The 27,374-nt window shown below is 41.2% G+C and overlaps 2 protein-coding genes and 1 long non-coding RNA gene across 3 annotated transcripts in view; 1 reads left to right on the plus strand and 2 right to left on the minus strand.

The window, feature by feature from the left end:
* opn5 (opsin 5) overlaps window positions 1–27,374 on the plus strand; it is a 90,674-nt gene that overhangs the window by 51,130 nt on the left and 12,170 nt on the right. The window lies entirely within an intron of this gene.
* LOC146617730 (uncharacterized) lies at window positions 12,806–19,806 on the minus strand. Its single transcript, XM_085372813.1, has 5 exons — window positions 19,058–19,806; window positions 18,601–18,759; window positions 18,466–18,519; window positions 17,888–18,036; window positions 12,806–12,967 (listed from the first exon to the last, which is right to left on the minus strand). Exons 1-5 carry the CDS (start codon window positions 19,617–19,619, stop codon window positions 12,806–12,808), a joined length of 1,086 nt encoding a protein of 361 aa, XP_085228939.1. The 5' UTR covers window positions 19,620–19,806.
* Window positions 19,875–22,984, minus strand: LOC146617731 (uncharacterized). The gene is made up of 3 exons (XR_014906885.1): window positions 22,890–22,984; window positions 21,124–21,194; window positions 19,875–21,023 (listed from the first exon to the last, which is right to left on the minus strand). It is a non-coding gene; the product is annotated as an uncharacterized LOC146617731 (long non-coding RNA).

Raw genomic sequence — 27,374 nt, forward strand, 5'->3', positions numbered from 1 at the left:
CCATCTACCTCGTCCGCTGGGGGTTCCAGTGAGCCCGGCCAGCACCTCCTCGTCTCCGCTGGAGGGTCCGAGGGGCCCGTTCAGCCTCCTGTCTCCGCTGGAGGGTCCGAGGGGCCCGTTCAGCCTCCTGTCTCCGCTGGAGGGTCCGAGGGGCCCGTTCAGCCTCCTGTCTCCGCTGGAGGGTCCGAGGGGCCCGTTCAGCCTCCTGTCTCCGCTGGAGGGTCCGAGGGGCCCGTTCAGCCTCACGCCGCATCAGCTGGAGGGCCCGAGGAGCCTGTCCAGCCGCCATCTGCGACCGCCTCGTCGTCGCCTAGTCCAGCTGCATCCGAGTCTTCGTCATCGCCTGGGCCAGCCTCTGCTTCAGCGTCGCCTGGGCCAGCCTCTGCTTCTACTCCTCCCGGTCCAGCTCCGGCCTGTGCTTCGTCCGCTGCAGCTCCGGCCTGTGCTTCGTCCGCTGCAGCTCCGGCCTGTGCTTCGTCCGCTGCAGCTCCGGCCTGTGCTTCGTCCGCTGCAGCTCCGGCCTGTGCTTCGTCCGCTGCAGCCTCAGAGCCTTCATCCTCTGCAGCCTCAGAGCCTTCATCCTCTGCAGCCTCAGAGCCTTCATCCTCTGCAGCCTCAGAGCCTTCATCCTCTGCAGCCTCAGAGCCTTCATCCTCGCCCGGTCCGGCCTCTGCATCAGCTGCTCCTGCTCCGCCTGGTCCAGCTCCGGGCCCGGCCTCAGAGTCTTCGTCCTCGTCTGGCCCGGCCTCAGAGTCTTCGTCCTCGTCTGGCCCGGCCTCAGAGTCTTCGTCCTCGTCTGGCCCTGCCTCAGAGTCTTCGTCCTCGTCTGGCCCTGCCTCAGAGTCTTCGTCCTCGTCTGGCCCTGCCTCAGAGTCTTCGTCCTCGTCTGGCCCTGCCTCAGAGTCTTCGTCCTCGTCTGGCCCTGCCTCCGAGTCTTCGTCCGCTGCAGCCTCCTCAGAGCCTTCGTCCGCTGCAGCCTCAGCCTGTGCTTCGCCTGGTCCCGCCTTGACTGGTCCCGTCTCGACTGGTCCTGTGCCCACCGGGCCTCGGCCAGTACGCCTGACACTGGAGGGCCGCCGCCGCTGCCTTCCGCGCGGCCGGCCCCCGGACCGCCTTCGCCTGAGTGGCCGCCGTCGCCTTCCGCACGGCCGGCCCCCGGACCCTCTTCTCCTGGGTGGCCGCCGTCGCCTTCCGCACGGTCGGCCCCCGGACCAGCGCTGTCATCGTCGCCGCCGCCTCCCGCGCGGTCGGCCTCCTGAACTGCTCCGTCGTCTCCTTCACCGCCGCCGTTGCCTTGCGCACGGCCGGCCTCCTGAACTGTTTCCACGTCGCCGCCGTTGCCTTGCGCACGGCCGGCCTCCTGAACTGTTTCCACGTCGCCGCCGTTGCCTTGCGCACGGCCGGCCTCCTGAACTGTTTCCACGTCGCCGCCGTTGCCTTGCGCACGGCCGGCCTCCTGAACTGTTTCCACGTCGCCGCCGTTGCCTTGCGCATGGTCGGCCCCCTGAACTGCTCTGTGTTTGGGTTATTTTCTTGGGCTCCGGTGTTTGCTGTGCTCTTCTTTTGTTTTCTGTTCCGAGCCCTCCGTCCTGGGCCCCCGCCGCCCGCCCTGGGTTGTTTTCTGTTTGGTTTTGTTTTTCTGTGTTTGGGCTGTCTGGAGCCAGCCCTTGAGGGGGGGGTACTGTCACGGTCCTGGGTCTCCTGACCCAGCGTTTTTAGTTCTTTGTGATTTTTCGTATTATTGTACTTGTGTGTGATTTATTCTATGGCTTCTAGTTTTGATCCCTTGCCCTTCATGTCTCCCTGTGTGCCCCTCTGTGTATCTGTGAGCCCTCGTCTCTCCTTATGTTTTATTCCATGCTTCCCCTGCCCATTATGTCTAAGTTCTCCCCGTGCTCTCTCTTCCCCCTGTGTGCCCTCTATGTATTTATGAGCCCTCGTCCCCTTTCGTGTTTATTCCGTGTCTCCCCTGCCTGTTACGTTGGTGTTCTACTCGTGCTCTCTCTCCTCCTGTACTTCCTGTTCCACCTCTCCCGTCAGTGTTCAGTTCACCCCCGCCCTGTCTCGTTATGATTATCAGTGTCACCTGTGTTCCCCGTGTGTTCCCACTTCCCTCGTTAACCCTCTGTGTATTTCTGTCTGCGTCTCCCTCTGTTCAGTGTGACGTCGTCCCTCATGCCGTGTGTGGATCTCCCTGTGTCTCTCTGTGAGTTCTTAGTTTGTGGTTTCCCAGTTCAGTTTGTATATCTGTTCTGCCAGCGAATAAAGCTGAGTTTTGAGTTCATTCCCTCGTGCCTGTGAGTCCTGCATTTTGGGTCCTACTCCTGCCTGCCGCACGGCGATTCATGACAGTAATAGTAGATGAAAATTTGACGTGGAAATCTCATATTGAGTATATTAGAAAGAAGATGGTTAAAAGCATTTATATTTTGGGAAATGTAAGAGATTTATTAGATTATAAAACAATGCGCATTTTATATTTTTCATTGTTTTTCTCATACTTTAGTTACTGTGTTGAAGTTTGGGGGAATACATATGAGAATACTATAAAACCTCTAAACTTATTACAGAAGAAAGTGATACGAATGATTCATAACGTTACATATAGAGAACATACAAATAAATTATTTATAAAATCAAAATTATTAAAATTAGGAGATTTAGTGAAATTACGGACACTATTAATTATGTTTAAGGCTAAAAATAATATTTTGCCCTTTAAGTTACAAAGAGTATTTTTAATGTGTTCAGGGGGCGAAGATAGTAGAAGGAAATTTTATTTTAAGCATCAGTTAGCTAGGACAACACAAAGATTAATGAGTACAACGGTTAGGGGTATACGACTGTGGAACTCTCTTCATTATAATTTAAAGAATTGTATAAGTTTACATTGTTTTAAAAAGTGTTACATGCTTAAAACGATAACTCAATATGAAGAATGCGAATGAAATTGGAGTTCATTGAAAAAGGATCCTTTATAATTTTTTGTTTTATTTATTTTAATTTTATTTTTCTCCTTGTTACTATGTGGAGTGGTATATTCTGATTGTAAATTTGTTGTTTGGTTTGGGTTAGGACCGGAGAGAAATGTTAATATTAGTTTGTTCCCTGATTTTTGGTGCCCACTTGTAATATAAGTTGGATTGTAGATAGGGGGCAGGGTTTAATAAGAATATTTTCTTCTTCCTGCTCCTTTTCACACATGGTTGTAGTGCTTTATTGATAGAAAGTGTGGTTGGTTTGTTTGATCTGTTGTACCAAGTGTGAAATAAATAAATGAAAATGAAATGAAAGAAGATCTTGTTCAGCGATGAGGCAAACTTTTATGTGAATGGTGAAGTTAAACAAACAAAACCGCCGCTATTGGTCTGACACTAACCCACATTGGATGGATCCCTCCAAGACTGTTGGAACAACAAAAGTGATGGTTTGGTGTGGTATATGGGGTACAACGATAGTGGGTCCATTCTTCATCAATGGAAACCTCAAGGCCACTGGATATTTGAAATTGCTACATGATGATGCGTTTCCCTCTTTATGCACTGAAGCTGGCACGTTCCCTGAGTTTCTCCAGCAAGATGGTGCACCACCACATTATGGGTGCCAGGTCCGAGCATTCCTAGATGAACAGTTTCCTGGAAAGTGAATTGGTCGTTGTGGGCCAGTTGAATGGCCCCCAAGGTCTCCCGATCTAACCCCCTTAGACTTTTATCTTTGGGGTCATCTGAAGGCAATTGTCTATGGTGTGAAGATACGAGATGTGCAGCACCTGAAACTACGGATACTGGATGCCTGTGCTGGCATTTCTCCTGCGATGTTGCTATCAGTGTGTGAAGAGTGGGAGAAGAGGGTTGCATTGACAATCCAACACAATGGGCAGCACATTGAACACATTTTATAAGTGGTCAGAAACTTGTAAATAACTCATGAAAGAATAAAGTTACGTTGAAACCAAACACATCATTGTTTTTCTTGTGTCATTACCAATAAGTTTGATGTGTCACATTGTATCCAAGATGGCCGACTTCTAAATGGCCACCATGGTCACCACCCATCTTGAGGAGTTTGCCCCCTCACATATACTAATGTGCCACAAATAGGTCTTTAATATCACCAACCATTCCCATGTTATTACGGTGTATCCATATAAATGGCCCACCCTGTAGTTTTGTACAGTAAAAATGTAAAATGTTATGGGAAACCCCAGCCTTTAGAACACTAAAACAATTGCCTTCTTGCAAACTTTACTTATAGCTGTATGTTTATATATTGTTTTGCTTGTTTGGAGTTAGAGGGATCCATACATTGAGATTTCAAGCTATTCTCTTTAATTCAAACACTTAAAAATTTGTCATTTTGAATGAAAACTTGAGATAAGTGCATGTTTGATTTTTATCTTCACACATGATTTCTTCAACAACTAGACGTAGACTGTATAAACTGCAACGAATAAATAAAAGAACAAAACAAAAAAGTTATATCTTTGAGTGGTGCATTGGGTAGCATTCCCCAAAATGCAAGGGGACACTAGATGCTTTACAGTAGTAAGATGTTTCTTTCTATACCCTCTTTCTAGCACAAACCATCCATCTGCAGCTTGGGTCTTGCTTTTTGGGTGTTAGCAGGATTGGCGTAAGTGCTACAAAATTTGCATCGAGGTTGGTAGACTGATTCGCCCAGCTACTCCAGCTTGCATGCCAAATTATCCTTGGACAATATACTGAACCCTGACATGCTCCGCGCGCGCGTGTTTGTGTGTGTGTGAATATTGCACAAGTGCATCAAAGGTGCTTAGAAAGAAGCTCTTGTATGAATGTGCGTGAAACTGGATGAATGATTCTTGTAGTCAAAAGCTTATTGAGTGCTTATTTAGAGTAGAAGAGCACTATATAAGTACCAGCCCATTACCATCCAGTTGTGATTGTAGAATGCCTGTAAAGTACTGACATTGATGAAATGGCATACACCTTCAGTGTGCTTTTTATATGATGAATTTTGATCATCATCTGCCTGCTGTGCATGGATTCTGTTTGCACATATTAGCGTGGGATGCTGACCTGTGTGCCCCACGCTGTGCAGACAGTCTGTAGTTAAACCAAAAAAGACCATGTGCACACCGAAAGTGAACAGAGCCAGCTTATCAACCCATGTGTTTCCCCTCTAGCTACTTGTGCAGTTGTCCTGCCTCACAGTAAGTGTTTTTCAAACCATCCTGCTGTCCTCTGCTGCCTTGTGATATGAATGATGACATCGCTCTATTGAGAAAAACTTAAGACTTTTATTCAAAATTGGGTCAGTTGAGTACTCGCTTAAAGGTCAGAATGTCTTGCTACACTTATGAACCATATCAGCCAAGAATTCTGAATCATGCTGCAGTGATTCGCAGTGTTTTGGAAGACTTAATATTACATCTTTATTAGGTGTACATTTAATTAAATTTGATTATTCCTGAAAGTGTGTTTGCCAAAAGCCACAACACTGGGGACTAAAAGAATGAAGTCAAATTCACCTGTTATTTTACTGACTGGTTGAGGCTAGCTTCTCTTTGACTAAGAGGGCAATATGAAGCTTTATTCCATTATAGAAATGTAATTGATAGCTGTCTGCAAGGCCTCAACTCCACTAACTGGACCTCTCAACTGTGTTTGTGCTGTTGTTGCCTTTAGAAGATTTCAGTGGAGATACCTGACAAATAAGCTGCTTTGTAAATGGTAAATGGAGTAGTTCTTATATAGCGCTTCCCTACTTTATCTGAGCACTCAAGGCGCTTTACACATCTTGCCACATTCGCCAAAGCACTCTGTTCTAACATTCACACGCCAATGGATGCATCGCTAGTATCTTGGATATTTGGCATGCAGACTATAGCAGACAGGGATCAAATAAAAACCACCGGCCTTCTAGTTGGTAGGTGACATCCTCTATCACCCAACTTAGCCCCAGTGAGGACTGATCTCACAACCCCTGGTTTAGAAAACCAGTGTTCTAACCACTGAGCTATGGAGGTTTTTCAGTTCAGTCTATAAGTTTAGTACTTAGAAGTGTGTCTATGTACTGCAGCTTTTATGAAGTAAGCTAGCTGGCATTAGCCAATAGCATCACAGTCTAGTTCAAATATCTATATCCAAAAAGCTAACACAGTTTTCAAAGTACTAACTCTGAAAAGTTCAGAAATCAATGGCTGATGCCACGGTGGTTAAAACATCAATTTAAAAATATGTATATTTTTTGTAGGTATTAATTTTTGAAAGGAATATCATACACCACATTAAACTATGGTCAATTTAAAGGCCACTATTTTTACTGCTGCAACTACTACAAGGATAATTTACAGTATGTGCTTTGCAGATCAGGGTTGTGTCCCTCACCTCAGGCATCGATTATTATGATATCTTGCTAATTGAGATAATATTATGCATATATTATATAGTATATAGTTTCACTGCATCTTTGTAGATAGCTAAGATGTAAGTGTGTGTTTATGGTGATCAGTTTTTTTCTTTTTGCAGCGACTGAAGTTAATCTCAAGTTGTTGTTTAATCGTGTGTGTGTGTGAAAGTGTGTATAGTGGAGGGCATGCTCAAGAGTGGAGAAGAGACTTATGAAAACAGCCTTAACTAGCTTATTAGTTGAACTATAGGTCCACAAAAAAGAACCAGGCAGATTTTATGACATTATAAAGTTTAGCTGTTAAGACCTGTCACCGTATGGTCACTACTTAAATTTGTTCATTGCTGTAGGTGCACGCTAACCCTACTTTCGAACATACTTAATTGCAGTTATATTGGCTAATCTAACAATCTAACAGCGAGTTGATAGGTGGTGTCCAAAACAGTACAGGTGGATGTTCAGTTCAATTCATTTTTATTTCAAACATATACATTCACCAACATTCCATAATATCATTCCATTCAGTTGTTTGAAAAGGAGTAGGCAGAAGTATCTACTTTTGTTAGGATGCCTGGGTCGTTGACCCAGGGTTTTGAGTTTATATATTATTTATCATTTCTATGCTTTGGTTTCTTTGTTAGAGTTATGTCTTATGGTTTGTCTCTGTGTAATCCTTAGTTGCTGTCTCCCCTGTCCGCTATATCCCCGTGTCCAGTCAGTGTCTGTGTCTGCCCTGGTCCCACGTCTCTGTTCCCTCTGTTGTAGTGCCTGCATGTGAGTCTGTGTCTTTGGTTCAGTCTGTGTTATGTGTTTCCTGTTTTACTTTGAAAGTCCATGTCTGATGTTAATGTATCTGGTTTCGCTTCCCCTTGTCTCGTTAGGCCTGATTTGCCCCAGCTGTGTTTCCCTCCTGTTACCCATTCCCTGATTGCTCCCTCTGTGTATTTAAGCCCTGTGTTTCTCTGTGTCTGTGTCGCGATCTACCGTTTATTTAGCTGTGTGTTCTGTCAGTCCTCTGGTTTAAGTTTAGTTTGATTTTCCCCCCCCCAGTTATGTTATATTTTGAGTTTTACATTAAAGCTGTTTTGAGTTCACGACTGTCTCCGGAGTCTGCACCTTGGGTCCTATTCCTGTCTGCACGCAGCCACACGTAACAACTTTATTTACCCCCTTATTTCTTTTTTTGAGTTTTATTTTAAACTGGTTTAAACTGTTTATGCTTCTGCCTTTAAGAATATCCATTACAAAGTCAATCTATAATATGAAGTCTTATTTTTGCCACTGTCAATTGAGCTTTTTTTAAAATTTCAGTCACAGTGGTTGATAACCAATAAGTACCTAAACCGTTACACATGAATGGGAACAAAATGGGGGTCTTTGGGAACTTCTCAACTGATTTTGATTCTAATTCCAATATGTATATTCAAAACCATCTATTCATTGATGCAGTAAATAGAAAGGGGCTTCGGTTTGCTTTGAGAGTCTCTTGCACCAGTGAAATGCTAAATGAAGCATTATTTATAGATTTAATTTTGAGGGTGACTTCAGATTGATTCCAGAAAGACCTGAAAATAAGCAATCTTTTAGATGCAAGGGAAGTGTTAGGGCAGTATGACAAGACAAAATATGTGTAACTGAGTTTGGACATTAATTCAACTTAGTTAACCCTAACTGAACAATGGTTTTACAGTTTAGAAAAGACAGGCATCCTTGACGTGACCCAAACAGTGAAGGTTGCCTCATACGACACGAGTGCATACGCCCTGAGCGGCTCTTCCACGGTGTGACTCCTGGACCTTTTGCTTCATGTCAGTCCTCTTTTTCTGTGCTTTTTGTGATTCTTTCAATTTTGAGTCAGATGTCAAGATTCAAGATCCTTTTATTTGTCACGTACATGTCAATATTTTAAATTATGATTTTAGTCTCAAGCCACATTCTTAAGTATTTTTGTAACAAAGAAATATGGCAAAATGGAAACTTTAATAGCAGGATGGTTGGGTGAGTGAGAATTGCATAGTTTAAAAGTGATTAGAAGGAAACCTGGGGCCAAAAAAATAACTTGTTCAGCTTTATTTCTGCCACCAGCAGCTGTTATCATTGAATCAGCTCTGATAAACTCACTGTAATGTTACTACATATGTATTGGATCTGGGAAAGAATGCTAAATATTGGTACCACGATGCATCAGTGAAAATTAACAACATTTAATATTTAGATGGAACAGTTGAGATCATCGCTAAGATAACATGGATAGATGTGTTAATTGTTGGTTTTTTGGTCTACAACTGCAACTATATCTTTTCTTATTTCAGGAGCTGCTTCAGATGCTTTCACATCTTCACTTTATTTCGTTTTGCATGTGGAATCATTCAGTTGATTGCAGTGAGGTGCCTTTTATAAAAAGCCCCTTTTATTCAGTAGTGAGTTCACGATGTTTGTTGGTCTGAGGGTGTCTTTTTAATGTAATTGATGAAAATTGTCTCAGAAAAGGCACAGAATACATTTTCACTAGACAAGATCTACATTTTTGTTTGTAAAACACTCCCCTATCGAGGCAATTTTACTTGAATCACTGAAAAAATGGTTATTAATATGTGTAAGTGTAGAGATAGAGTTTTAGACTCAAGATCGATAGTGTTAGTTTAGTCAGGCCAGAAAGTCAGGCTTGGATGTAGTCACAGCAGGTCATCATCATCAGCTGATAGCTTAATTAATCGCCTGCTACACATTTTGTTGACTGCTACATATAGTGCATCTTAAATCAGCTACTTTAGCTTGCCTACAATTCCTGCACAGCTGCAAGCCACTTTGCAACCCACCTCTATCTCAGCTGTAAGCTCATGAGACATTATAATGTTTAAATTTACACTGTGCAAATTTCAGTGTTAAGCATAAATTTAATCTAATTTGTTCATCAGTATTTATTTTTTCCTGATAGTTATCAAGTGATTTTTGTACTGTTACCTAAGATAGGGTGACCATATTTTGATTTCCAAAAAAGAGGACACTTGGCCCAGTCATGAAGAACTTTAATAATACTGTTTGCCTAAAGAAAATTTTAACATATTTAAGCTATGCCGTCTCTGTGCAGTTAATGAATGGTGAAATAAAAAAATGTGATATAGGCTGTTACAAGTCAACAAGGGCAAAAAAAATAACTTAAAAACTTCTGGAATTAAATAATGGTACAGAAATAAGGCCTCATCTCTATAAGAGAAATTACCAGTACCGGGATGGTACAAGGGAAATGTTTTTTGCAGTTCATCTGAAAAGCTGCAGTTGTGCTTTGACATCTTTTAAACATCACTAGGCGCTGCTGCACACTGTCTGTCCCGTCTGTGAGCACAGAACAGCCACTCACAAAGCAGCTGCTCGGAGATGACGTCACACATATGGGTCCTCTGTAGGAAAATCTGGACATTTTCATTAATCTCGAAAATCCCCCCCGGACGCCCCGGACAGAACGTGAAAAGTGGATGGTTGGTCACCCTACCTAAGAATGTAAATAAGAAACTGACAAAGCTTCTGAGTCTGCTAGTGAAAACAATGCTTAAGTGTCTTAAACCTATTCTGTCTAATGGCCATTAGGGGGAGACTCTTCTGGTTGCAAGAACACACACAATTCTATAAAAGTCTATGAAAAATGGCCTTTAAATTCAATATAATATTGATTTTCTAAATTATGGTAAAAAAAAAAATGATATGAAAGGTGTGCCTTAGGGTGGGCCTACTATTTCATTAACAAATCAGTACTGTAGGGCTGGGCCTATCATACCGTTCACGGTAATACCGGTATAATGTTGGGCAACGATAAGAAAAGGAAATATCGCGATAGAATATGGGTAAAATGCGCATGCGCAGTGCCTTTGTTTTCATACGCACATGGCGGAAAAAGCATGGAACGACGGAGAATGAGAAGGGCGAAAGCGGATCGTTGAATGAAACAGATGAACCAGAATTGGTTTGTAAGAATGCTGCAACTTCAGTGGTATTCAACTGATTTGGCTTTCGTCCGTCAGATACACAACAAAACACTATTTTTGGTAGAGCATGCTAGCGAGCCGTCGTTATTACCGTGTTTTTTGGAAAATACAGCGCACTTAAAATCAATCCTTTGATTTTTCTGAAAATTGACAGTGCCCCTTATAATCCCGTGTGCCTTTTGTATGAATTCTGGTTGTGTTTACTGACCTTGAAACGATTTTATGTGGTACACGGTGCTCGAAAATCTGTCAAATGTTTTAGTACGACTTTGCTAAGCTACAAACCCGCACCGCTTGATGGATTGTCGGAGCATTACGGCTATCGTAGGCAGGAGCCTCGCGGAGTGATACGTACTGTGCTTCAACATAATATTACCGTATTGTGTGTGTATAACCTCTTTTTAAGTTTTGTGGATATGTTACGTGGTTATGCTGAGGATATGTCGGCCAATTTCCACTAGAAATGCCTTTTGGTTAAACTGTCAGCAAGGAATTTGCATTTGCACTGTTAAATTTTTATATAACTTTAATGCACATAAAAAACAGCTGCTTGTTTAAGTGAAAATACATTGATTTTTTTTTGCACTAATAAAGTTGTGGAGTTGTAAAGTATTTTGTCTAGTGTCAATTATATCGTCAGTTATATCGTTATCGCAAATTTTCAAATGTATATCGTGATAAATATTTTTGGTCATATCGCCCTGCTCTACAGTACTGTATAAGCAGGAAGGTCCCTCACTGATCACATCCAGTTTCCAAACATCATGACAGTGCAACTACTCAGCTTAAAACCTCACAACTAGGGCTGTTCGATATAACCATATATATCGGATGACGATCTGCAAACGTCTATTGTTTCATATTACGCTATCGTTTGTTTCGCGGTTTCGCAAAATAAACGACAAGAATTTTTCATCATTTTTATGGTCACTGTAGTATTAATTTCTAAAAGTTCTCTCTTTCTCTTATATTTAATATATACACTACGGACGGACAAGTGACTGCTTTTATCCCCTATCATTAGCAACAACGACGGTAAAACCATCGCATGGCTCCGTTGTCCGCTTGTTTATTTTCCACATAAACCTTTCACAATAAAGCTGAAGATCCTGTTGAGATTTTTCAAAATAAACTGAATCACGTGAAAGAGTGTGCAGAGTGTTTACAGATCAGAAGCAAAAAAGAGCCGTCAGGTGCTAAAAAAATAAACCTTAGACTCAAACATTAGAACAGGCTTTTTCCCGCAGCACGCCATGTAATACATACTCACAAAGAAAATGGCGGGCGTTTCAACTGTCTAAAAATGTATAGCTTTGTGCATCAGTCAAAACACTTGACTCCAGGTACATGATGCCCAGCTGAAAACACTTCACACAAACCGAGTTGCCCGAGATTCACAGAAGTTACAGAAAATGTAAAATTTTTGTGACATATATCATTGTCGGGACGATAAATGTCTTATATCGGAATATGAGATTTTGGTCATATTGCACAGCCCTACTCATAACTATTGTGCAAAGTCACTGTGGCTAAGTATATACTTTAGTATATACAGTATATGTACAACCAAAATGCAGAAGCCCTTTTGTTCTAAACTAATTAACCATTACCTCCCAATATATTCCCCGCTCCTTTGTGCATTTTTAATTCATCTTAAAAGGAACTTTCTGTCAGTATATATACTATTTAAATATACTATCAGCAGAAGACCTCAGTGCCCTCAGAGTGTTTTTTGTTTTTGATTTGACTGTTGGCTTTTAATTACTTTCCTGTCAGCTTACACAACTATGGATCAATACATGCATAATTATTAAAATTTGGAAAATGAGTGAAAATAATTCATTATCAGACACCATTTGTGGTGATGGAGGTGATATAATTTTATTACATCACCTCCATCACCATCATATACATTCATTTAAACATCGTTACATATTTATACCTTCCATAATGCTCCATCCTCTGTGTTGTAATCTTGACTATTCCTCTTTGGTTTACTGGCTTTCTCACTAAGCCTTTTTCACTGGGCCTTACAAGGACATGCTGTGGTCTCCCTGATCATTGTAAAAACAATACACCATAAACAAAAGCTAGTACAGTTATGCTTTTGGCATTTGAAAGATAACACAATGGTCAGTATAAATATAAAACAGAAAGCTTTACATTTAGTCATATTCATAACGGAAGAAGAGTCCAGGACCAGTTTCTCTAGATTAGAGGACACATACATTAACATTATGAATAATCTCCATTATTGAAATTATTTTTTTTGCAGTGCAAGAAATAAAGATTATGAGGTCATTTAGACGTGCTTGTAATCTAGGATGGATAGTAGCATCAAAAACTGGTTGCCGTAATGAATTACAATTAAAAGATATTCAGTATATTCATGAGCAACACTTAGACCTCCCATTAATTTAATAAAGGAAAAATCATGTTATCTGGTAGTTGCCACGAGGAGTGTGATCAGAACCAGTGCACAGGGGTTTTGGGATGTCTGCTCCGAAGTCCAAGTGCAACGTCAGAGTTTTATCCCTGTCTTCACCCTGACTGTTGAGAGCCTGGCCTGAAATAATTTTGGTCTTCACTCTGCTCTGATGTAAGAGAGCAACTTTTAAATGAGCTGACCTTAATGTGGAGTGCTGGAGGGAGGACAAGAATCCTATGGATTGCATACAAAACATGAATCTTGAATTGGTTATCCCGGATGGCTGAGTATGGGAGAGCTCTGTAAAGTTTGCGATTTCCAGTTTGCATCACATTTTTTCCAAGTTTCATACAGCTTGGAGAGTAAATGGTGAGTGAAGACACTGACTTGCTACGGGGGAGTCAGTGTCTTCCATGCAAACTGAATGTGGCAGTCTGCTAAAGACTTAACCAATCACAGATTTTCACCTAATGACAGCCAGCAGCCTCCAAATACCACTCACCACCACTCACACCACCAGAATGAAAATCCCCCATTAGATACTAGAGGTTGACTGGAGGTTGTTAACCAGCTTCTAGGCTTATTTGACTGAGGTCTTAATAAATCTGGCCCTTAATCAACCGATTGTTTCATTTCAGCAGAATTTTAGAATGTAAAGCTTTGAGAGATAACTTTTGTTATTGTCCTTATGCTGTCTTACCATGCCACAGCCTTGCTGCTATATCTCTGAATAGAATAACAATTTACATATTAATCCTTTCCTTGTGACCTAGGACAGCAATGGTCAACATTACACAAACCAAAGAGCAAACAAAAATGTTATTTGTTTATGGGGGTAGAAATCATGTCATGACTGAGAAATATATGTAAGTCTTGTTAAGGCTAGAAGCAAGTGAACAGGGGTGTGGAAGTGTGTGTATAACCCCTGCTGGTTTTCAGTGATTCCAAGAGAATATTTGGGTTATCATGTCTGGAATCCCGACTAGAGATTCTTGGAACGCTGTGGCTTTTTGCCCATCCAGCTATCTAGGAAGAGGGCCCAAATCTGACACAACAGTCAGGAAGTCAGTGTGGTGTGAGCGATACAGTGGATCTTTGTGTTGAGCTCTGTAGCCCTTGTGGTGTGTGAAGGATATTTTGATCTCAAATCCCAAGACAATTATCTGTCCACCATAACCTTCACATAAACTGTCTGCATTTTACGGAAGATTCATTACAAGAATTACTCCTAATGCTAAAGTCAGTATTATCATATTTTCCTTATTGCTGTTCAGTAATGAGAAACTAAAGTGAGTTGTTACAAGAACTGTCTCATGTGTGATACAGGACATGGAGGGAAAAGTCACGTTTAACTTTTATCTCCTGTTGCTTAAACATGCAGCACTCATAACTGTTGTTAAGGCTGCAATCAAAATTATTTTCCCTTGCTGGGTATATGATGAAAAAAATATAATGGCTTTCTTTTTTTAGTAGTATGTTAGATTGCTGTATTATAATTAAAACCCATATTAGGATGTGAGGTTAGCATATGTGGAAAAATTCAATTATCCTTCTGGGAACTTTATAATGACTGTATCTAAGCAATATTAATGCAAATATTGCTTAGGTTTGTGCTAGCCGTAAAGAGAAAAACTCACAGTCACAGCATAAAGAAAGTATGAGGCTTTATGCATTAGGACATAATGAGAAAATCATCAACTTTTAGCAGGTCTCAAAATTAGGTAAATACAACCTCAGATGAACAACAATACATGATATGTACTGGGCCATAGCAACACATCCTGTTGTGTCAATGTGCTGACACAACAACAGCACGTCGTTATTTATTTGACAGAAATTGAACCAAAATACAGAAACAGTGAGTGAAAGTCCCCCCTTACTGCTTCCATAAGAATTAAGAGAGTAAGTAGAAGCCAGATGCTGCTAATCAAATGCACTTGATTAGATCATTACATCAGTGACTGTGAGCACCTCTGTAAAAGCAAAGCAGACAGTTTGGCAGTTTGTTGGTCTAGGGTTTTTAGATGTGGAAGACACAAAGAACGACACGAGCGGTGTTCCTAAAGAAGCCAATAGAAAAAGCCATCAATCTCTGAAGGATTATAAGGCCAGCTCCAAACTATTTGAAGTCCATCTTTATAGAGCTGAAAAGATTATTCACAGATGATTGCCAGTGTTTCCAGAAGTGGAAATCCCAGGAAATTCACCACAAGGGCAGACTGTTGACACAATTAAAACACACACACAAAACAAAAACAAGATCCATGTCTGTCAGCCTCAGTTAGTGCTTAACATTTAACATGCTATTAGAATAATACTGAACAAATATGGCTTGTTTTCATGCAGCCATGCTGTTCTCTCTAACAAGGACAGCATGGCTGCATGACTTAGATTTGTAAAGTTAGATTTGTAAAGTTAGATTTGTAAAGTTGCATTTGACCTCTTTTTACCAAAATATTCTTAAGTCAAATGTGAGACTATCTATACAACAGCTAGTGCTTTGGCCAAATTGGACCATGCAACAGGACAGTGATCCCAACCAGAGCAGCAATCTGCAACAGAATTACTGAAAAACAAATGAATCAGCGTGGTGCAGTGGCCCAGTCAAAGTCCATATCTCAATCCAACTTGGACCTTAAATAGAAGCCTCAATGTAGCAACGTTGTAAAAAAGAGTTAGCTAAAAGTCATACAGGAATCTATTACTTCAAGTCATTGATGCTAAAGTTGCACTGCCCAATTAACCATGGGTGTACTTAGTTTTTCACACACTGCTTCTGGCTTAGTTTTTGTCAAATAAATAATTCCATGGTGTCATGTGCTGTTGCTCATTTCTGGTTGTATTGACTTAATTGTAAGACCCGGTAAGGACTAGATATTTTTTATTATGCCCTGATACATAAAAGCTTAGAACTAACAGACGGTGTACTTTCTTTTTTTTTACCATGACCAGTGTTAGGAAGGTTACTTTCAAAATGTATTCCACTACAGATTACAGAATACATGCCGCAAAATGTATTACGTTACTCAATGACAGTAACGTATTCTGAATACATAATATATTATCAAGCTTTTTATAAAATACATAATAATAATAATGGATTGCATTTATATAGTGCTTTTCTAGACACTCAAAGCACTTTACAATTCCACTATTCATTCACTCTCACACTCTCAAATCTTAATATAAAATGAGTAACAGTAGGGTGGAGATTGAGTAAGGCTGCACTTTTTATAGCGATCTCGTATAGAAAACTATTCCGCGCTTTTATAAATGGCTCTGAACCGTAGTAAAGGGAAGTCTGGCTAATATGTCGGGTTCCGTGTCGTGCTCATAACCAAGCTCATAAACTAGCATTACTTTGTTGTCTGGGTTAACTTTGCTAGTGAGAGACAGAGAGAGGCATTGAAAGGCCGCTCCAACAGAACTTATTGTTTCGGGGAGAACTCGAACACAGTGCAGTCGAGACTTAATAGCTTACTTACAACTGGGCTATGCACAGGGCTATGCCTGTCACACCCTGCCTATTAAATTAAAAAAATTTAATAATTATTTGAACAATAATTTTAAAAAATATTTTGTCACATCATTATGCGGGCTGAAAGTAGAGGTGACATGGACCGCAAGATTGAGACACAGCCTCTTAATGCATGCTTTCTTTGGGTTTCCACCAGTGTGGAATTACCAAAAATTCCACGCCTAACATATGAAACAGGAAAAACTGCCATGTAATCCATTTATTTCAACAAAGTACTGTATTCTGAATACCACCTTTTTAAATGGTAACGGAATACAGTTACTCATGTTTTGTATTTTAAATACGTAACGCCGGTACATTTATGCCGTTACTCCCTAACACTGACCGTGACTGTATCTTAATGGTAAGGCTCTGTTAAAAAAAGATTACAAAGACAGTTACAATTATTAAATTATGTAAATAAAGAATAACATATTGAATTTTAGGTTTAGGAATTGAGTCATTTAACTTTTGAGCATTTAAGCATTGCAGAAGGAATAGAGTGTCGAACATAAAGGGTTTGCCAACCTTTAGCTACAGTTCAACACCAACAAACACAGCAATGTTAAATGCATTACTTCAGAATCAGAATCGTGTTTATTGGCCAAGTATATGTGCAGACACATACAGGGAATTTGGTTCCGGTAGATGGTGGCTCTCAAGCACAGCAATGTAAATCACACACACACACACACACACACACACACACACACACACACACACACACACACACACACATACATACGGGTCTATGTGGTATGGCGGGACTATACTACGTCAATCCGCCCGGTGGTGGTTTAAGTGGACTACCCTTTTGAAAGGACTTAGAGCCAAGGGAGCGAGGTTAAAGTGTTCGAAAAAATCTGAAAAAAATTTGGGTCACTTCAGACCTCATACACTCCCTATAGAAGTCTAGATACACTGATACACACCAACCAGACTCTATTGTGTTTTCTGGAGACATTGTCCACTTGACAACAATGTGTTTTATGAGGTCCAAAAAAAACAATATTGGGTCTTTAAAGGGACAATGATGTAATATGTAAATAGCTCATCATTACCATGAATACACATCTGACAGGACACAGGATTACTGGAACATCATTTTATTAGTGTTCTTGGATCTGAACATTAATTTTAACCATAAATAAAAAAAGAAATCTATGGACAAAAATGCCCACGCTTCCCACAGAAATATAAAAATATAGAAAACAGAAAAATTAAAAACATTTAAAATGAATTTTAATAGTTTAAAGGTAAATATTAAGGGGAGAAAATATGCATTTATAATTTTTTATTTTAAATATAACCCGTCAAAAAAAACCCTAAATAAATTAAATGTAAAAATTATGAAATACAAACTACTTCTGTATTTAACAAGAACTTTTTTTTCTTTAAACAGAACATCAGTGTTAACAACAATTGGCAATCTGACCAAGATGTAAAACCACAGCTCTCTAAACAGTTATTTTAGTTCATTTTTTTCTGCCTTTTTGCAGTTAATCCTCTGTTTCTTACAAAATCTCTTATGTTTTGAACTGTTCTTCCTGCCAACACCGGATCTTCTACCAATTTGCAATGACTGCATTCGTTTTTGGTGGCTAGTTTCCCTTCGTTTATGTGGTCTTTAAAATGCCTCATCACTGCAGCAACCTCAGCCTTGGACCACATGTTTTTGGGAGCTCTTCGGGAATTGTGGGATTGAGCAGCATTTTTCTCTGGAAGATATATAAAGTAGTAGTAGTTAAAACAAACAAAAAACCAAACAAAAAAAACAAAAAACATTTGGTGGTTAAAAGAATGGATGCTACCCTGTACTAACTTCTGAAATGTGTTGCTACCATCAATATCAAAACGAGCTAAAATTCTCTTTGAAAATTTATCAAATTTCTAAAATGAGACATTTAGTGTTCCGCTGTGAATAAAAGACTGAATAAAAAGTTGAATAAAAGTCTCTTGATGCATGCTCAATCATCCAGGTAAGTAAATCCCAAAACGTTGATTCTGTTAATCTGGACGTAGCGTTTTCAGTGGGAGAAACATTTTGTCACTCATCCAAGTGACTTTTTGCCACCACTCTGCAGTTTGCCATATGTTGCAAAGTGATGAAACAATAATAAGCTTAGAGAACCAACTGCACCCCTTACCTTCAGAGGGAGCAGCAGTCTCACTTGCTGCAGGCATTGTGAGTGGTCCTTCATCTGCTGATTACACAATTTGATTAAGTTTTAATATTTGTAACAAACATTTTATCCACAGAAACCAAGCTAGTGGTAACTTACCACAATCTACAGTGTCTTGGAGCTGCGCTGTGTTTGTGGAATCAGCTACTGCATGTACAGGCTCACTGGTGCCACACGCCAACATTGTGAGTGCTGTGTCATCATCATCTGATTCACTCTCACTGTCCTTTGTTTCAGCATCACTTAATGCAATTTCATCTGAGAAATTGTGGGAAAACCCCCCCAAAAAACCAAACACAAACCCCCCAAAAACCTCACATTAACAACGAGATATGACAAAATACAGAACAAATACTGGAAATTATAGTACATAGTTTTACTATTTAAGGCCACCACTCTGCAGTTTGCCAAATGTTGCAAAGTGATGAAACAATAGACTTCAAGAACCTTAAATCATGGACATTTAACAGAATGGTCTGTGCTTTTAGGTTTTAATTCTGTTGATAAAGCATAATATTCAACTACTGCCCTAATATTTGCTCCTTTCAATACAAACCTTCTATTTTGATCTCATCCAGTGATTTCCCCTGGATCTGGGAAAGTTGTCCTTTTTCCAGTGTTAAAAGCAGTTTGGAAATCTTGGCCAGCTGTGTTGTGGGAACTGGTAATCTGTAGAATTCGCGGTGAACGCGGATATCATGACCCAGGAAATCTGCAACCTGATCAAGTTCGTTGTTTTTCAAATTAAGGACTTGTGAGAGTGTGGCAACATGTTTTCTGAGCTGTGTCGATCTTAGATACTCAGGCTGCTTTGCTCCACACTGGTGTGCATGAACACGCAAGGAGTCCATTCCTCTGTAATGACTCATTGATCGGGGTCTTGCAAAGAGGTAGATATTAGTGGCACAAATACCACAGTCAGGCCTCCTACTAACCAGTAGTGACAGAGCATCCAGCATGCTTGGTGTTAGCAGAACTGGAACATTTCTGTCCCTTTTTCCCATTATTTCTATTCTACAGAAATAGTTACAGAGTCTCTGTTCCATTTCTGAGAGCCCCATGGCAACATCTGTGTGGAGTGCTGTTTTGTCTCTTTCAAGAAAACTTTTGAGGCGCATCTTTGAAACCTCTCCAGAACGTCTTCGGTTGAACACAATGATTTGTGAGAGTGTAACTTGTGCAAGTTGGGCATAATTCTGAGCTGTGGCTTCGTTCTCCAAGCTGCAAAAGGCACTTTCTGCAGATTTTTGAAGGTAGTGATGGAGAATCCGAACATCTTCTGTAAAGGGCAATGTTGATGGCTTGTTAAACTTTGCCTCACTCAATGTGTTCAAGGCATGGTGAGACACCATCTCAGACCATTTGGAGACATACAACTTCTTGAACGCATCAGTGGACTTGATTAGGGCTTCATCCTCTGTCATGAGGGCACGACAATGGATAATGTCAGACATTTTATGCAGTGTATGTCCCAGTTTCAGCGCAAGGCTTGGAGTTTTGTATGACAGTGTCTCTTCATCAAAACCTGAAACTTTCTTTACTGCTTGCACAACTCTCTGGAAATTAGCAGGCTTAATAGCTTCTTCCATGTTATGCACTGAGAATTCTGTGCGCAGACACAACAACAAACGTCCCGCTTCACGAAGCTTCTGTCGTATATAATCATACTTTGTAGGGTCTTGTCCATGTTTATTGTAGAGGGACTGGGCAAACTGAATAACAGTAAAGTCATTTCGCACAGCTGAGGCAATCTCATCTTGTTTCATAACAGCAAGAACCTTCCAGACTCCACTTGACACCTGCGGATAACACTGAGACTCCAGAGTTAAAGCCAGGCCGAGTACTTTGGTTCTTCCAGGTTCTTTATCCGTGTCATCTTTTGGTTTGTTAGGACATCTGCGGACATGTCTCCAAAGATCCTTGCGAACATACATCCCTTGACAATAAAAGCAATGAGCAAACTTTCCCTCTACTGCTTTAATCTTGGGTCTTCTCTTCACTTTCAGTGGTCCCACTCCACCATGCAAAACTGCAGCATTATGCTTAAAATTTCCCTTATTTCTCAATTTCTCTAACAGACTTTTACGCTCGTTTGAGTCTCTAGGCAGGGAAAATGCATGCACAACATCAGGAGCCGTTTTGTGCGTTTTCAGGTGGCGGGAAATTTTAGCTTGTGGTTTGCCACAAAAATAGCAGTAATTTCTTTTACTTAAAGTCATTTTTTCTGATTCAGTTTCGCAAAGCTCACTTTTATCTTGTGGCTTGTCCTTTGTCAAGTTGTGGATTAAATTCGTTGAATCTGATTGTTCATGCGCTTTGGAGATGTCATCTTGGCATAGCAGACCTTTTGATGTGCTTGGCAATAATGAGATGTCTTCATCTGAATCTTCATCATATGACTCTGAATCTGGCACATATTCTTCTTCTGATATGCTGTGGTTGCCATCATCATCGCTTGATATTTGATCCAGAACTGAATGTGGCAATCCATCCTCCCCTGAATATTCAGAAATTTCTTCTTTCTGGAATGTAAGAACAAAAGTTTCTTTAATTGATCAATACTTTAGACAGGTAAAAAATAAACTGAAAAAAAGTCAAGCCAAATATGAATGGGATACACACCTGTGTTGACTGGTGGCAATTCTGATTTGCCAATTTTGCAAGGCAAGATTTGTGCCAGACCCCTAAACAAACTGAAACACATTTTGATAGACTTAATTTAGCTTTGCAGTTCTATTTAAGTGAAGTAGTTTTTTGTCAAAGCATTGCAGTAATGTCAAATGCTGAAAAAAAAAAAAAAAAAAAAAAAACTGTTCACATTAAGGATATTTTAATGACTACACATACACTGCTAATCCCCCTCCCCCCCCCCCCAAAAAAGGACATCCCAGATGTGAATGAAGGAATTATTCTTATTAAATACTTTGTTCTTTAGGTAGTTGAGTGGCATGAAAGTGTGTAGTTGAATGTGTGTGGCCTCCAGATGCCTGTACGACTTCCCTACAATGCCTGGGCATGCTCGGGATGAGGTGGCGGATGGTCTCCTGAAGGATCTCCTCCAAGACCTGGACTAAAGCATCTGCCAACCCCTGGACAGTTTGTGGTGGATGGAGTGAGACATGATGTCCCAGATGTGCTCAATTGGATTCAGGTCTGGGGAACAGGCGGGCCAGTCCATAGCATCAATGCCTTTGTCATGGAGGAACTGCTGACATACTCCAGCCACATGAGGCCCAGTGTCGTCTCGCATTAGGTGGACCCCAGGGCCAAATGCACCAGCATGTGGTCTCACAAAGGGTCCGAGGACCTCATCTTGTTACCCAATGACAGTCAGGCTCTCTGGCAGGCACAGAAATGCCACCCCTCACCATTACTGACCCACTGCCAATATGATCATGCTGGAGGATGTTGCAGGCAGCAGAACATTCCCCACGGCATCTCCAGACTGTCACGTGCTCAGTTTGAACCTCCTTTCAGCTGTGAGGAGCATAGGGTGCCCGTGCTGAAGTTGCCAAACTTTGTGTTTTCTGGCAAATGCCAAACATCCTGCATGGTGTTGGACTGCAAGCTCAATCCCCACCTGTGGATGCTGGACCCTCAAGCCACCCTCATGAAGTCAGTTTCTGACCATTTGAGCAGACAGATGCACATTTGTGGCCTGTTTGAGGTCATTTTGCAGGGCTCCTCTTGTTCCTCCTTGCACAAAGGTGGAGGTAGCGGTCCTGCTGCTGGGTTGTTGCCCTCCTATGGCCTACTCCACATCCAGGTAGCACCTCCATGCTCTGGACACTACACTAACAGACACAGCAAACCTTCTTGCCACAGCTCACATTGATGTGCTACGCTAGATGAGCTGCACTACCTGAGCCCCTTGTGTGGGTTGTAGACTGTCTCATGCTACCACTAAAATGAAATCACCGCCAGCATTCAAAAGTGACCATAACATCAGCCAGAAAGCATAGGTGCTGAGAAGTGGTCTGTGGTCACCACCTGCAGAACCAGTCCTTTATTATGGTGAATTGACTATAATTTCCACTTGTTGTCTACTCTATTTGCAAAACAGCATGTGAAACTGGTTGTCAGTGTTACTTCCTAAGTGAACAGTTTGATTTCACAGAAGTGTGACTGACTTGGAGTAACATCGCATTGTTTAAGTGTTCCCTTTATTATTTTGAGCAGTTTATGTTATGGAATGGGGAATTGAGGACAATCCCAAGTATACCATTTTTACAAGGTCCTGCACCAATGAGGTAATACTGCATTTCTTTAATTAGACGTGACCACCCATTAATTAAAAAGGGAGCAGTGTTCATTTCAGCACGTCTTAACTTGTTGAACTCTATTAATGCTTTTTACTATACACTGTACCTATTCACTAAATGTCTCACCTTTGCACTTAAAGCCAAGCCACTTGAGGGAGGAAACCGGTCCCACACACTGAATGCACTTGTCCAAAGATGATATTGTTGTGCACACCAGACGATGATTGTGACACTGTTAGCAAAATATTGCAACATTTATTTGTTTTGGACAGTTGGAAAGGTGTGTTTTCAATTCAGTTGCAGATATCAACTAATAAACTTCGTCCATGTAAATCACATCACACCCAGGTGACTGCCAAACACACACACACACAGCATCCATAAAGAATGATGATAGATTAAATTATTAGTTCATTAAGTGGTACACTGGATTATATTTACCCTTTCAGGCTCTGGATGTTTCAGGTCCAGATCATTGTTTGGAAAGCTGTTTGGTTGCGGCTTTAGGCAGCTCACAGTCTTCTGAATCTGGCTGGTCTCAGTCTTCGTGTGTAACAGATAGAGAATGAAGACAAAAGAACAGTAATCTGACAGTTACTAAAAATGCATCACTCAAGAGGATGAATAGACCATTTCACTATCGGCAAATAGCGTAAGGTACACATCGTGCATGAGAAACATTCATTAAAATCTGTCCTAGGTCAATGTTACCTCTTCAAAATCTTGCACTGAAGAAGAATGCATGGCTTCTGAGCCTTGCTGAGGCATTTCTTCATCAAGATCCTGCAACAAAGAAAAGATGGCACAAAGATTAGACCAAGTGCTCTTCTTGCAACTGTACTGGGCAGGCCTGTGCTTCTGTTTTTAATTTGCATGTGTGTGTGTGTGTGTGGGGGGGGGCTTTCCACTCAAGAAATGTTTTCTTCTGAAAAAAATACTGGCTACAATAGTTAACAACTGATTCCTTTGCAATCATCCATCCTCTTCCACTTATCCTTATCAGGATTGTGGGGTAGCAGTTTTGGGGCCTATACCAGCTACCATAGGGCAGTACAACCTGGACAGATCACCAGTCTAACATGGAAGGACAAGCATTTGCATTCACACCAAAGGGCAGTTTTGAATCACCAGTTAACCTAACCCCATAAGCTACATCTTTGGACTGTGGGAAGAAGCCAGAGTACACAGCCAGAGAGAGCCCATGCACTAAAGCAGTAAAAAGTGCCTAAAAGAAGTTAAGAAGTTGTATAGTACTATCTATCTTAATGTTCAAGCCTGAGTTTCAAAAAATTTCAACATAGAAACAAAGCACATGCAGTCAGTTCTGCATGCTGTAGGTCAAACTGTCAAGACATACGAGAAGACCCCTCCTAAAACCAGAGTGATGTCACCATGAAGCAAACTTTGACGGAGTCCCCCAATAACAGTGTGGTCCTCCTAAGTCACATTTGGGTGGTTAACACACACACACACACACACACACACACACTCAGATGTTATCCAGACTTGCACTTTGAAACAATGAAAAGGACCTACAAGCCACAGTCCATGTAAATCACATCACACCCAGGTGACTGCCAAACACACACACACACAGCATCCATAAGGAATGATGATAGATTAAATTATTAGTTCATTAAGTGGTACACTGGATTATATTTACCCTTTCAGGCTCTGGATGTTTCAGGTCCAGATCATTGTTTGGAAAGCTGTTTGGTTGCGGCTTTAGGCAGCTCACAGTCTTCTGAATCTGGCTGGTCTCAGTCTTCGTGTGTAACAGATAGAGAATGAAGACAAAAGAACAGTAATCTGACAGTTACTAAAAATGCATCACTCAAGAGGATGAATAGACCATTTCACTATTGGCAAATAGCGTAAGGTACACATCGTGCATGAGAAACATTCATTAAAATCTGTCCTAGGTCAATGTTACCTCTTCAAAATCTTGCACTGAAGAAGAATGCATGGCTTCTGAGCCTTGCTGAGGCATTTCTTCATCAAGATCCTGCAACAAAGAAAAGATGGCACAAAGATTAGACCAAGTGCTCTTCTTGCAACTGTACTGGGCAGTCCTGTGCTTCTGTCTTTAATTTGCATGTGTGTGTGTGTGTGTGTGTGTGTGTGTGGGGGGGGGGGGGGCTTTCCACTCAAGAAATGTTTTCTTCTGAAAAAAATACTGGCTACAATAATTAACAACTGATTCCTTTGCAATCATCCATCCTCTTCCACTTATCCTTATCAGGATTGTGGGGTAGCAGTTTTGGGGCCTATACCAGCTACCATAGGGCAGTACAACCTGGACAGATCGCCAGTCTAACATGGAAGGACAAGCATTTGCATTCACACCAAAGGGCAGTTTTGAATCACCAGTTAACCTAACCCCATAAGCTACATCTTTGGACTGTGGGAAGAAGCCAGAGTACACAGCCAGAGAGAGCCCATGCACTACAGCAGTAAAAAGTGCCTAAAACAAGTTAAGAAGTTGTATAGTACTATCTATCTTAATGTTCAAGCCTGAGTTTCAAAAAATTTCAACATAGAAACAAAGCACATGCAGTCAGCTCTGCATGCTGTAGGTCAAACTGTCAAGACATACGAGAAGACCCCTCCTAAAACCAGAGTGATGTCACCATGAAGCAAACTTTGACGGAGTCCCCCAATAACAGTGTGGTCCTCCTAAGTCACATTTGGGTGGTTAACACACACACACACACACACACACACACACTCAGATGTTATCCAGACTTGCACTTTGAAACAATGAAAAGGACCTACAAGCCACGGTCCATGTAAATCACATCACACCCAGGTGACTGCCAAACACACACACACACAGCATCCATAAAGAATGATGATAGATTAAATTATTAGTTCATTAAGTGGTACACTGGATTATATTTACCCTTTCAGGCTCTGGATGTTTCAGGTCCAGATCATTGTTTGGAAAGCTGTTTGGTTGCGGCTTTAGGCAGCTCACAGTCTTCTGAATCTGGCTGGTCTCAGTCTTCGTGTGTAACAGATAGAGAATGAAGACAAAAGAACAGTAATCTGACAGTTACTAAAAATGCATCACTCAAGAGGATGAATAGACCATTTCACTATCGGCAAATAGCGTAAGGTACACATCGTGCATGAGAAACATTCATTAAAATCTGTCCTAGGTCAATGTTACCTCTTCAAAATCTTGCACTGAAGAAGAATGCATGGCTTCTGAGCCTTGCTGAGGCATTTCTTCATCAAGATCCTGCAACAAAGAAAAGATGGCACAAAGATTAGACCAAGTGCTCTTCTTGCAACTGTACTGGGCAGGCCTGTGCTTCTGTTTTTAATTTGCATGTGTGTGTGGGGGGGGGGCCTTTCCACTCAAGAAATGTTTTCTTCTGAAAAAAATACTGGCTACAATAGTTAACAACTGATTCCTTTGCAATCATCCATCCTCTTCCACTTATCCTTATCAGGATTGTGGGGTAGCAGTTTTGGGGCCTATACCAGCTACCATAGGGCAGTACAACCTGGACAGATCACCAGTCTAACATGGAAGGACAAGCATTTGCATTCACACCAAAGGGCAGTTTTGAATCACCAGTTAACCTAACCCCATAAGCTACATCTTTGGACTGTGGGAAGAAGCCAGAGTACACAGCCAGAGAGAGCCCATGCACTAAAGCAGTAAAAAGTGCCTAAAACAAGTTAAGAAGTTGTATAGTACTATCTATCTTAATGTTCAAGCCTGAGTTTCAAAAAATTTCAACATAGAAACAAAGCACATGCAGTCAGCTCTGCATGCTGTAGGTCAAACTGTCAAGACATACGAGAAGACCCCTCCTAAAACCAGAGTGATGTCACCATGAAGCAAACTTTGACGGAGTCCCCCAATAACAGTGTGGTCCTCCTAAGTCACATTTGGGTGGTTAACACACACACACACACACACACACACACTCAGATGTTATCCAGACTTGCACTTTGAAACAATGAAAAGGACCTACAAGCCACAGTCCATGTAAATCACATCACACCCAGGTGACTGCCAAACACACACACACACAGCATCCATAAGGAATGATGATAGATTAAATTATTAGTTCATTAAGTGGTACACTGGATTATATTTACCCTTTCAGGCTCTGGATGTTTCAGGTCCAGATCATTGTTTGGAAAGCTGTTTGGTTGCGGCTTTAGGCAGCTCACAGTCTTCTGAATCTGGCTGGTCTCAGTCTTCGTGTGTAACAGATAGAGAATGAAGACAAAAGAACAGTAATCTGACAGTTACTAAAAATGCATCACTCAAGAGGATGAATAGACCATTTCACTATTGGCAAATAGCGTAAGGTACACATCGTGCATGAGAAACATTCATTAAAATCTGTCCTAGGTCAATGTTACCTCTTCAAAATCTTGCACTGAAGAAGAATGCATGGCTTCTGAGCCTTGCTGAGGCATTTCTTCATCAAGATCCTGCAACAAAGAAAAGATGGCACAAAGATTAGACCAAGTGCTCTTCTTGCAACTGTACTGGGCAGTCCTGTGCTTCTGTCTTTAATTTGCATGTGTGTGTGTGTGTGTGTGTGGGGGGGGGGGGGGGGGGGGGGGCTTTCCACTCAAGAAATG

Source organism: Diplotaxodon limnothrissa, linkage group LG15 (genome assembly GCF_057381915.1).
Source record: "Diplotaxodon limnothrissa isolate DT_005_m linkage group LG15, D_limnothrissa_male_GT1.1, whole genome shotgun sequence".
In the NCBI taxonomy this organism is placed as follows: domain Eukaryota; kingdom Metazoa; phylum Chordata; class Actinopteri; order Cichliformes; family Cichlidae; genus Diplotaxodon; species Diplotaxodon limnothrissa.